Genomic DNA, 12,102 nt, shown 5'->3' with positions numbered 1-12,102 from the left:
CAACTGCTATACAGTAGTTAGAGAACATAATTGGGCTGGAAATTATTTGGATATATGGATTGTTTGATTGAGATTGAAATTACGATTAAGAAAACAATTAGTGATTTCAAAATGTTGTATTTATTTAACTCTTAAAACTACTCAAAAGTGTCATCATAGCGTCATGCCCATTCATCCCTGCACTTTGAACAGTTAAACACTGTTTCTGTCAAGTACATCATTGAGTTATAAATCTCATGTGAAATTCAAGCCTCTTGCATTTTCATTGCTTCCTCCCCTGTCAGATGGAGAGTGTTTTGCAGCATTTTCAGAAGGTCACCTCCCGCAAGGAAATGTCCTCATGTCCACAGCAGCTGATCGCGGTGGCCAAGCGGTGGACCACTCACATGGAGGCTCTGGTGGCCGAGCACATGCCCTATGCTTGTGTCGTCATAGCAGCTCCCGAAGAAGCGGCACTGTATGGAAAAGTACAGCAGGTCACTACAGAGGAACTTTGACCCTCTAGCTGGTCTTATGATTATGATGATGATGCTGATGATGTCATCTTGTCACAGCTTGTCCTCATGACCTTGGAGAGCAGCAAGATCTCCGCACTGTTGAGTGCGTTGGATTTCAGCCCTGACGTGGGCCAGAAGACTCTCATCATCTGCAACTCCGCTGAGGAGGTTGAAGATGTCCACAAGGCAAGTAGTAATGACAAGTCTGTGTTTTGAAGAAGTGTTAGATTGCTGGGCAACTGGCAAGTAATTGATTTTTTTTCTTCTTTTCCTTTTGGCTTTTCCCTTCAGGGGTCACCACAGTAAATCAGTTGCCTCCATCTAACCCTGTCCTCTGCATCCTCTGCTCTCACACCAACTACCTTCATGTCCTCTTTAACTACATAAACCTCCTTTTTGGTCTTCCTCTAGACCAGAGGTGGGCATCGAGGGCCGCAGTCCTGCAGGTTTTGCGTGTTGCCCTTCTCCAACACAGCTGATATATGATCAGCTCATCAGCAAGCTCTGCATAAGCCTGATAACGATCTTGTTGATTGGAATCAGCTTGTGTTGGAAGTGAGAAACCTACAAAACAGGCAGGACTCCGGCCCTCGAGGACCGAGATTGCCCACCTCTGCTCTAGACCTCCTGCCTGGCATTTGCAAACTCAACATCCTTCTGCCAATACACTCACTATCTCTCTTCTGGACATGTCCAAACCATCTCAGTCTGGCCTCTCTGACTTTTTTTACCCCCTGCTCCTTTCACAAGTTCAAAATTCTGACTTGCACTGCGTCTACTACCCTGGCAAAAAAACTGTTTCAAAGCTTGTTTGGTATCACTATTAGGAGAAATAAAGCAAATCCCAAACGGCGTATAAAAAAAAATATTTTAAAAAACCTTAGAAAAATTGGTCTCTCTGTAAGCAGCATATAGAAAAATAATTTTAAGTCTGACGTTTGTGTAAAGTGAGATTTTATTAGATCTTTTCATGTCTCCCAACAGGCTGTGAGCATTAAATCAGCATTCTGTTTGATGATTCACGAGGGTTTAATCCACACGTTGGACTTTGTGCTTCAGCAGTGGGCCAAAAACATTGGCTCTGGCACACACGTCATTCTGGGTAAAGCATAGCGCACTTTTTGCTACTTAATTCATTTTCCACAAACACAATATTAATCAGAATGCTGTATTTTGACTAGTGGGGGCGCATAGAACATATTGTAAAGAGACTTTTGTTTGTCATTGTAAAGATTGCAACATTTTTTTCTTGAATCTTATAACTATTTTATGATTATTTTTTATTGTATGAATTTATCATAACATTAACCATTGCATTTCAGGGGACTGGAATGCCACGCTCTAGGTTTAAGTGTACATGATTTTAAAATAACAAAATTAAAAATATATCAACACCGATGCTAACTCTAAACAGTGAACTGTTTTGTTTTTTTGTAAGTCACCACCAAAGAGTGCCTGAGGTGTTTGGGGCTGACAGATGCCACCTGTGTGGTCCACTTCGGATTCCCAAGTTCATCCAAAATGTTCGGAAGCCAACTTTTTTGCATGAGCAGCAACTTCAGAAACCTCACAGATCCCGTAAGACCTGGACCAGGTGTTGTAGATCTTGATCGGATATGGTTCTAATTTCCACCTCTGCTTTTATTCTCAAAGCTTTCCTCCAAAGACTCAATGGCGAAAGTACCTAAAGTCTGCAGGTCCTTGCTGCTGGTCTCTGAGCAGAATGCGCAGCACGTTGGCGGCCTGGTGCGCTACCTCAGACGAAGCCATGCTCTGCTTCCTGCAGAGCTCCTCTCTTTCACAGAGGCGGCTAACATGGCCCGAGAAGAGCAGAAGACTGAGCGGCCGCTCTGTCACCGCCTGAAGAGCTTTGGAGTGTGCAGGTTTAAAGCCGCCAGACATCAAACTGTATGACGATGAAAAATAGCCTTTGTACAAACATTCAAGTTAAGAACTTTTGGACATACAGTGAATCATTGCTCCCGACCCACCCGCAGCAGTGGCAAAATCGCGAGATTGAGAGATTATGTAAAAAAACTGTTTAAAAATAGTTACACCTCCAACAGGCAGTAAACAACACATTTAAACTTAATAAAACAAACATTTAAAAAATATTCCTTAGTATTGGTAACAATATGAATAAAAAAAAAATCAGTAAATTATAACTTTTTAAAGTGCAGTGGCCCATGCATGTTTGCATTTTCTTTTTTGTTCCACCCGATCTCCCACTTAATAGCATTTTTTTTTTTTACCAGAAGTGTTTTTTTGTTTGTTTATTTGTTTTTCCTCCTCGAAGGTAATATGCAGTATATGCGATTGGGATCGACTGTATTCCTTAGTTCTCAAACTCACTTTCAGAGTTCTCCACCGTGTGCTTGCTTGAAGCTGTTAAGTATTTTTCCTATAATAATGACATAAAAGAAGAAAATAAATCATTGTAAATTTAAACACCAAAATGTTCAACCAAACCATATAATTTTGTCCAACCAAAGTCTGCTAATGTAATGCTAACATAAAATGTGAAATGCAATAGATTGGCTAAAAGAAAGTGGCATTGACGTTATGGTAAGTATCAACCTTCAAACTGCTTGCACATGAGCAGCCTCACATGTTGCGCATGTTGTGGCACGACAACGTACATTTAGGTTCATCCTGAAATTTAATCTCAAAGCTTGAGTATCACGGACTTGTTGTATATGTGTGTTTTGCTATGTAGGTTCAGCGCTGTGTGTCCAGACCGCCACAGGCTCATCTCTCAACTGGATCAGTCCTATCTTCCTGCTTCTGGACTCATAGAGGTCACCATGCCACAACAAGTTTTGATGACTTTTGACTTGAACTCAAGACTTAAAATCGACTTTAACTCTGAAGTTGAACTTAGGACTGGGCTTGATGAGAGACAAGGAGACTTGACAGACTTGAGTATTCATTTTACATTCTTGATTTAAAGACCAACACATACAATCAATTAGTCTATATTGAGCATACAACCAATTGGTCTGTATAAAGATGTCGGTATGGGCACGCATGCTGGAAATGGCACTGTCATGATTAGAGGATTAGCCTGTAAATCAGTCAAACCGCCTCTGGTATCAGATGGCATCACCATGTCAGGCTGCCAAGAGTTATTTTTGGCTAGAAAAATACAAGTGTGATATAAAACATATAAGTGCAGAATGCAAATTTTTATTTGTTTTTCAAAGACGACCAGCTCAACAGTATCAATCAACAGTATTTTTAGTGATGTGTAAGCAAATAGCGCAATACCACAAATAATGAAAAACAAAGGCAAAGTCGTAAATGGTAAACTTTGAATATAGAAAGATTACTTTACACATGTCAGACTATAAAGAGCATAAAACAAGCAACAGCTGCCGAGATGATGCGTGATGTGTGCAGGTGTTGCCTCTCCACATCAAGACTGCATCCGTCTTCTATGGTCGTATAATACAGAAGGACGACGATGTCTTTGACTGCATGATGGCTGACATCTCGTCTTACTATGCTGACCGCATGCCATGTCCTGATGAGGTCCTACAAGGAGGATTGTACGCTGTGCAGGATAACCACAATTTCCACAGGTCTTGCTTTCTTCACACTGCAATGAACCTCCATTTATCAAGGGAGATAACATTCTAGGCCCAGCAGCGATAGGAAATAAATTAGAAAATAGAGAAAGCTGACAAAAAAAACCTTCATAATATTGTGGGGATCTATATTCTGTGACTTTTCTGTGCAATGCTAAGCATAGTTTCTCCTGCTTCTGCAGGGTAAAGGTCCTGACTGTCCCCGACACCAAAGGCCGGCTATTTTTCAGTGTCCTCGTTCGCTTCGTTGACATCGGAAAAGTGGAAGAAGTAAAATCCCACCAGATCCTGCAGCTGCCCGAGAAGTTCCACTCTTTTCCTGGCCATGCAGTGGAGATGATCGTGTGTCAGGTGAAGCCTGCTGACGCAGAGACTGACTGGCATCCCAAGGTACCTGCCACCATTCTCTTTTTACTCTTAAAAAATCAGGGGGTCGTCTCCCACTTCCCTTACAGTTTCAGTAGTACGACCAAGGGTGCACATGTGCACATTCAGTTGTTCTACTGCAGTTTGAAGCTTACATAGTGTTGTCACAATACCAAAATTTTGACTTCGATACTATACCTGCATAAAATACCTCGATACCGATGGTACCTTGACAAAAATCTAAATCATCAGCAAAAGCAGCAAAATTACAACTGACAAAACAACTTTGAATTATTTTTTATTTTTGTATTAATTCAAAATATTAGGATGTATACATGTTAGCCTATGTACATACTGCATATATTTATACTGTATGAGACTTCACATTGCATGTCATAGCCTATTGAAGTACTGTATTTGACTGCATTTGATGTCACCGTTTTAAATATTGGTAATACAGTGGCTCTCCAATGACTCAATGTATTAGTTTCTTGTGTGTGCGTGCATGTTTCTGCTCTTCTCCATTCCTCTTCCAACTAGTCAAATGCGTAATAAAAAACTACAAACTAGAAACAAAATAATTCGTACTTGACTTATTTTTAAAGGACGTGTCAAGAATGTGTCACAACCTGTCGCTCTGTCAGTCGTCTGAGCTTTTTCAATGCATGACTGTGACTTCCTACTGTGCGTTTGTTCATTGAACGCAACTTGACTCCACTGCAGGAGTGACGGTTGCTTTTTTTTCCTTCTCTGCGAGAAACATTTGCTCTCATTACAAAACGTTTCTAAAACTGAAAATCGAAAACCACTTGTGTATGTTTTCATGTGTTTATTGAAAACCTGCGTTGGCAGTGCTGTCCCGTTGGCTTCCACTCCACTTCCACTTCCAATGCGTGCGCGCTCCCGCGGCAGCGGATCTCTCTTTTTTTTTTTACAAGGGTTACTTTGACACAGCACCTGTTAGCAAGGTGCTTGGCCATATTAGATGTGTTCCTGCCTCGAGCCACAGTAACTTAAAAATAAAATAATAATCAATGTATATGACTGATGCGTATAGTAAGAATCGATGGGGACGGGTTACTAATGAGCCATGGCTTCTACCTGTCAGCCCTTCTTTCGGATGTCAATGTTGCAAATGATATTATGTGATCGATGTAAAGCGAGCGCTTCAGTGCTTGAAGCCATCTTCCTGCACCCTCTCGCACACACGCACAAAAAAGTGGTGCCACTTAAGGCGTTTTCCACATATCGGTAGACAGGCGGCCATGCGTGTATGTTAACCTGCCTTTAAAATACAGAGTTGGCAAGCTGTCTCGTATTTATTTTTTAAAATACCGGTGCTTGAAAAATGATACCACTCTATTGGCCCCAAGGTGTTGTGGTTTTGTATGCATGTATACAGTTATATTCTGATGTGATGTCAAGGAATGTTCTGTTCTATTTATTGTAATGTTTGATTAAAAAATTATAAATACAGTTCCAAAAGATACCAAGCCGTTTTTGACGCCGAAACATTGAGGTATGGTACTGGTATCCCGTGCAACACTACATTGACACACATACACTCACACTCACCACTGACGAGACGTTGCGGTCGACACGCTGACCTCTCTTCTTGATTGGCATGATGATCAATGTGGAGAACAGGTGCCAGAAGAAAGACTATTTGCAACAAGTAAAACTGTTTGCGAATATGTTTGCAACCTTTTATGAACCCTGACTTAACCTAAATTTTTTTGTAAGCATGCCGTTTAGCGAGAAATGAGCTTTACATGATTTGAGTATTAATGTTTTGATGGTATGATGTAAGTTTCTGTAATATTTGTAAATGTTAATGTACATTGTGAGCATTGACCTGGTAGTTTGGTGGGGGAAATAAATCTTGAATCAAAATTGCAATCTCTGCCAGAAGAATCGCAATTCATTTTTCCTCAAATCGTTCAGCCCCAGTGTGAGGTCATATTCCTTATCAGTGCACCAAAGGACTGAATGCCATGGTGTCAAACAGGCCTGTTCCATATCAATTTATGATAATAAGTGCCTAGGCAATAAACTGGATTGCCCCTGCAGGGAAACGGCCCAGTCGTCTTCTAAATTTGGAATATCAAGCCTTATGAGTCCTGTTTTTGGATTTGGATTTCCAAAAGAATTTCTGGGCTTTAAGAAGCGAACATTTTAGGGGTTTTGGGCGACACACGGGAATGTAGCCAAAATTGCATACATTACATGTGACTTTTTCTGTTGTACAAATTTGTTCTATTTTCAAGCTTTAACGTCACCCACTTCAATTGACACATGCACACATTTGCACATGCATATATTTACTATGGACCCATATAAATATTGTTACATTCCGGTCATAGGTACACATAAGTGTTATGTTGAATTTGAGATTGATTTGTAAGACTAATCTGTCATCTTTTGTACCGTGCAAGCTGCTGAAGAAGGGGGAGTCCCTTAGACTTGATTTGATAGCAATTCTATATTAAATACAAAGTGATTTGCGCTACACCAGAAAACTTATGGACCCAAAATGGAAAGGAAGTGAAAATGTTTTGAACCATATTTGAACACCTTCAGGTGACCAGAGCCATCAACCAGAAGATACAAGGTGTTAAGCACCGAGCCAGAGCTGTCCTCAGTCTGGGAAACACAGTCTTTCTGGATATTATGGTATGTTCTGACTAGATGGACCTTTGACACATTGAAAACCATCTTGATTGTTGTGCTTCTTGGAGGTTCTGGAGAGTCGAGTAGCTGGAATGAAGACTGTGATCAGCGAGCACAACGTTCCCACCCTCATTTTGAACACAGGCATGGCGGAAAGAAACCCAGATCATCTGAAACAGCTGCAGCTACTAGGTCGGGATAGAGTGACCAATCATGCATGTGGGTAAGAAACTATTAGGTGGATGTGTTAATGACACCACTACCGGGTCATCTTATTATATTCACTCAAATGGAATTTCAACTGGCACTTAAATGTATACTTGGTGTCAATGTATACACTCATGCAGGCAGGCACACAAGGAGAGATTTCATAGAGTAAGTAATAAGAGAGAAAATTGAGCTGGGGGGTGCTGGTGTGGACGATGCCTTACTCAAGGATATCTCGACAATAGCCAGTGAGAAGACTAGTATTTCTCCAACAACTACTTTCAAATTTTTGTCAGCAGCATGAATGAAACTAGTGACCCTCCGGTGAAGCCTGAGCCCTTCCACATGAGCAACCAAACCAGTGGAGAAGTCAAGGAACCTGATGCTCTGGAACTCCAGCTACTTCCTCTTCTCCAGGAATCAGACAAGAAGATAAGCAATACCTCAGATATCAGGTTGCTTTTATGTTTTTGGAGTACACTGACCACCTGTTTGTTGTTGGAAATTAAAGTAACAGGAATTTTTACTTTGCAGCAGAACTGAAATTGAATGTGACTCAACAACCAATCAGACGCCCCATCTTAACAGCAATGAAGACGGTAAAAAGTCTTAAATGCTGACGTTTTGAATCGAGCAGCAGGCTCAATGAAAGCTGGCTATTTAGCTCAAATAGTTGTTTGAGGTTGGCTGTGATGTGTTCAGGTGTTTCTGCTGGTGACAACCAACACAGTGAGATGCGCGATGGAGACAGTCACATGACTAAGAGGTATGATAGTACAAATGACAAAGTTAGAGTTGTTTTACCGTTTTTATAGCTATACAATACAGTGCTATTTTTCTTAATTAAAAACACAAGTAAAATTGGGATGGGGGTGGGGGGGTCGCAAGCGCGGGCGCCAAATTCATTTGAGAACCAATGAGCTAGTATCTAGACTTGTCATGCTGAGACTTAATGTTGGCACTTTGACACCACCTTGTGTCAGTCTGCACCCTCAGGTTCGTTGGTTTCAAACGCCCACGTCATTGAATGTCACGCTGAAGCTGAGGGAACCGCAGAGTCAGCGCTGCGACTTCCACTCCGACCGCGCAGTGTACAGGTCTGTTTTGACGGCGTCGCACATTGCTTGCGTGTTTCACTCTGCATCTGACGGCCACTGGAGCCTTTTGGACAGAGCTCTGTTCACTGGAGGAAGTGGGTACATGTTTAGCAAGGCTTACTTTGCCTGAAGGGGGCATGGGACGCGCACACATGCTTATGTTTTCTAATCATTTTCACTTGACTTGTTTGGAGTTCATCTTCAGGATGGTTTGATTTGGATTATATTTTGAGTCTACATTTGAGCTCACCTCATTATTGGAGCCTGCTTAATGTTTGTGCTACAGTCGCACCTTGAATTACTTATGAGTTTTTCTTCAATAAAAAGCTGTCGCTCAGTTGATTTTCATTTTATATCTAGCAAGAGCCACAAGTTATTGCACAGAACAAACGGTAAAATACAAAAGGAAAACCAGAGGTGGGCAAAACCGTCATACATTGACCGATGAAGTTCTTTATGACGCAAGCCTCGTAAAAATACACGGATTGAGAAGGACCGTATTTACTTGCCCGGATTGACGGACGTAAACCTGCTTCAGTCGGTGGTCAGTCTTATGTATTTTTTCGAGGCTTTGCGTCATAAAGTATTCAGAGAAAATGCAAACGCATCCGTCAATGACGGGCCGACGTAACAGTGTTTTTCCCACCTCTGAGGAAAACACTTGCAAAGATCTGCTGTAGGCAATCACTCGCACACAGACGCTGTTTTTCCTCATAAAAAATTTTGGGGTGTTTTTTTTGGGCGGGGGGAATGGAACTGATTAATAACATTTGAATAATTTCGAAGTGTAAAAAGTGATTTGATATCTAAGCAAATTGTATATTAACTTGGTCACAGAACAAATGAAACTTGTCAAGGTACCACTGTAAAATGAAAGCAAGGATGATCTCATCTCAAATTACTCTCAAATGTATTTCCTCAAAGAAATATGGGCCTGTTCAATTCAACACTTTGCTATTATTTTGTTGTTTGAATGTTAACCGTTATAGCCTTTAATTGTTTTGCCTGTTCCTACATGTCACTGGCAGTTAGTCAAAGAAGCATTAGATGTTGTTAATTTTGAACTAACCACATGACAGACTGTGTAATATGGCATCTTAAGAATGTTTGATAACACATTTAGTTTGTCTTGATTGTTAACGTTTGTTTTTTTTCAAGCGTGTAATAAAACAGTGGTTCTCAACTGTTGTCATCTTGGACCCGCATTTTCCTCTTGTCTCAAAGTTGCGACACACTCTTTTAAGACGCAAAGAAGAAAAACAAGCATTGTCCAAAAGTAGCCTTTGAAAACATATACTGTATATAATTTTTAACACTCAACAAAATGGGTGTCTGTCATTGCCGGATTGACGAACCTTCTGTCAAGTATTGACGGAATGAATGCCCACCTCTGCTTTCAGAGCATCTTATTAAGAAACTGAGGAAAAACATGGCAACTGCATGAATATAAATAAATGATGGGAAATTAAAATAAAAAATCGACGTGTAATTGACCTACAAACTAATAAAGTCAAATAAAACGTAAAGGGTTGTTAGCTACTGCAAAATGGCAGCAAAGTAATTGATCTCCTTTTAGAAAAGTCCGTCATCAAATATCTTCCATTCCGAAACTATATGCTAGAGAGGAATAACAAATACGAATTAACAAACAGTTATGCCACAAGATTGATAATGCATGTAAATCAAATTTATGTTTTCAAAATCAAAGGCAAGACCAACCTGTGAAGCACATTAAATATTTCAGGGGATGTTTAAATAAGTGAATATTTGTATGAAAAATGCATACCACAAAACAGTAGAATAATAAAAACTGTTAATATGGTGGTAATAGAGGGTGCCACATTACCGCATATTTGTACACTGATGCCCAAACTAGTTAACTGTGCACCATTCGTAACCTTGGAATGTATGTTGGTATCGTAAAGAAAATATAGATTTTTTTTTGTTACATTTAAGGTGCATTGTGCCGTTAAGAGTTTTTTCTATATCATACAATGCTGAGTACGATGGGCCCTGACTGTTTTACTCTGACTGCACCTATCAACTTTTATCTTCCTTTTATATTGGAGTGTGCGGACCCTGCGCACTCCACAGTTTCTTGGAGGAAGGGAGGGACGGATTTTTTTCTTACCTCATTTGAAGTCAGGTCTTCGTTTGTCAACTGTGGCTGTCGTTTTAAGATCGTGCACGTACTCGAACGCGCACCATGAACGAGCCAGACACAGATGATGCAGTTATGCTTTGGGCCAGAGGTGGCAGTCGTGAGTAAAAAAGTGACAAACAAAGATAAGTCAGTGTCACTGATGAGTTATTTTTAGAACAAAATCGTGGGCTACTTATGTTGCCTTTGGAGCTAACTAGTACCAGCTGGAAATATTTTATTAAGACAATGCACATTAATTAAAAGGCATCCTTGAAAGTAACTGTCTCTTTTCTCTTTGCTCACGTAGAAGAAGAAAAAAAGTTCATTGGAGGCAATTGATTTCAAAGAGGCAGCCTGTTTACTCAACTCTGCGAGCAGCACCCTTCTTAGAAGTCCCCTCAGAAAAGAAAAAAGCAGCTCAGTCATTACCGGCGGTGACAGACAGTATTAGTAGTTATTAACTTTTTAAAACCAGGTAAACCATCAAACTGATAATTGGCCCATGCATTTTGGGAACCTGACCCACCAGTTGAGAATCACTGTGATTACGAATTGATTCATTTAGCATCACACACTCATTACACTCTTTTTTAAACTTTTATGCTAGCATAGCAAAAATGCAATTTACAAATACTTTTTTTTATAGAGCATATCATGTATATCGGGAAACATTACTATAAGTTAACTTGTGATTGTTCAAACTTTGAACTTTTAAAAGTGTTTTGAAATAAAGCTCATAAAGAGTGAGCAGAGTACAGTACATTAGACACCTTTACTAATGTGCATGCATGTTCAGTGGCATTGTGGATGGTCTCCACTACGGAGTGGATCTGGATCTCCATGCGGCCGTGTTGGCGGAGCGCTGCTGCTGGGAACTGAAGTCCAACGAGCCCGTCCTTACGCTGGTCAAACAAGAGTGTGGCTACTGGCCCACGCTTCTCAGGAGCAAGGTGCCGATTATTTTTAACTCCTCACATAAAGCAAAATTTAGGCTTCAACTCAAACCCCCCTCCCCTTCCCCTGCAGAACATTTTTGTGAGTTACGACATGGAGCATCTGGAAGAGGAAGACACCATGTCCACTCATGGTAAGAGCTAGGGATGTAACGATAACGGCAATATTGTGATATTGCGATATTAAAACTGCCACAATATATCGTCGTCATGTCACAATATTACAAGTAACACATCTGTTTAAAAATAAGTCAGGTTGATTTTCATTTCATTTGTACATTTCTAGCTCCCTCTGGTGGCTGTTTTTTTTAGTGCAGTTTAATTTTCATGCATTTTTTTTGGCCCTTCTGTTTAAAATTCACGCTAATCGTCAGATGAAGGGGAACATGCTTGTGAACCGAGTCAGTATGTGGAGAAACTCAATGTGTGCGTGCATTAGCAACTGCTGTTATATTAAGTTTTATTAGAGATATTAGGTGGTTTATATGCATTGCCGTTATGTACAAAAGCAAAATATTGTGCTTTTTGTTTTAGTATGAGCTAATTTTTTGTTTCAATTTTGTGACTTGGTGTGAATGATCT

General features: G+C 40.3%; 1 protein-coding gene across 9 annotated transcripts in view; it reads left to right on the top strand.

Annotated features, from left to right (window-relative positions):
* The window catches only part of tdrd12 (tudor domain containing 12), a 28,114-nt gene that overhangs the window by 13,980 nt on the left and 2,032 nt on the right, over positions 1 to 12,102 (top strand). For 4 of the 9 annotated variants that reach the window (XM_077569065.1, XM_077569062.1, XM_077569060.1 and 1 more), the window contains exons 20-35: positions 285 to 476; positions 555 to 683; positions 1,482 to 1,599; positions 1,936 to 2,075; positions 2,151 to 2,380; positions 3,214 to 3,295; positions 3,897 to 4,078; positions 4,267 to 4,474; positions 7,031 to 7,123; positions 7,189 to 7,343; positions 7,624 to 7,782; positions 7,862 to 7,926; positions 8,030 to 8,093; positions 8,311 to 8,424; positions 11,364 to 11,517; positions 11,594 to 11,654. In XM_077569065.1, coding sequence (XP_077425191.1) covers positions 285 to 476; positions 555 to 683; positions 1,482 to 1,599; positions 1,936 to 2,075; positions 2,151 to 2,380; positions 3,214 to 3,295; positions 3,897 to 4,078; positions 4,267 to 4,474; positions 7,031 to 7,123; positions 7,189 to 7,343; positions 7,624 to 7,782; positions 7,862 to 7,926; positions 8,030 to 8,093; positions 8,311 to 8,424; positions 11,364 to 11,517; positions 11,594 to 11,654 — 2,146 coding nt within the window. The remainder of the gene's footprint in view (positions 1 to 284; positions 477 to 554; positions 684 to 1,481; positions 1,600 to 1,935; positions 2,076 to 2,150; positions 2,381 to 3,213; positions 3,296 to 3,896; positions 4,079 to 4,266; positions 4,475 to 7,030; positions 7,124 to 7,188; positions 7,344 to 7,623; positions 7,783 to 7,861; positions 7,927 to 8,029; positions 8,094 to 8,310; positions 8,425 to 11,363; positions 11,518 to 11,593; positions 11,655 to 12,102) is intronic. The other 5 variants (XM_077569066.1, XM_077569058.1, XM_077569063.1 and 2 more) reach the window with 4 other exon arrangements.

Source organism: Vanacampus margaritifer, chromosome 6, assembly GCF_051991255.1.
Source record: "Vanacampus margaritifer isolate UIUO_Vmar chromosome 6, RoL_Vmar_1.0, whole genome shotgun sequence".
NCBI lineage: Eukaryota > Metazoa > Chordata > Actinopteri > Syngnathiformes > Syngnathidae > Vanacampus > Vanacampus margaritifer.
This window is presented reverse-complemented; position numbering and strand designations above follow the sequence as displayed.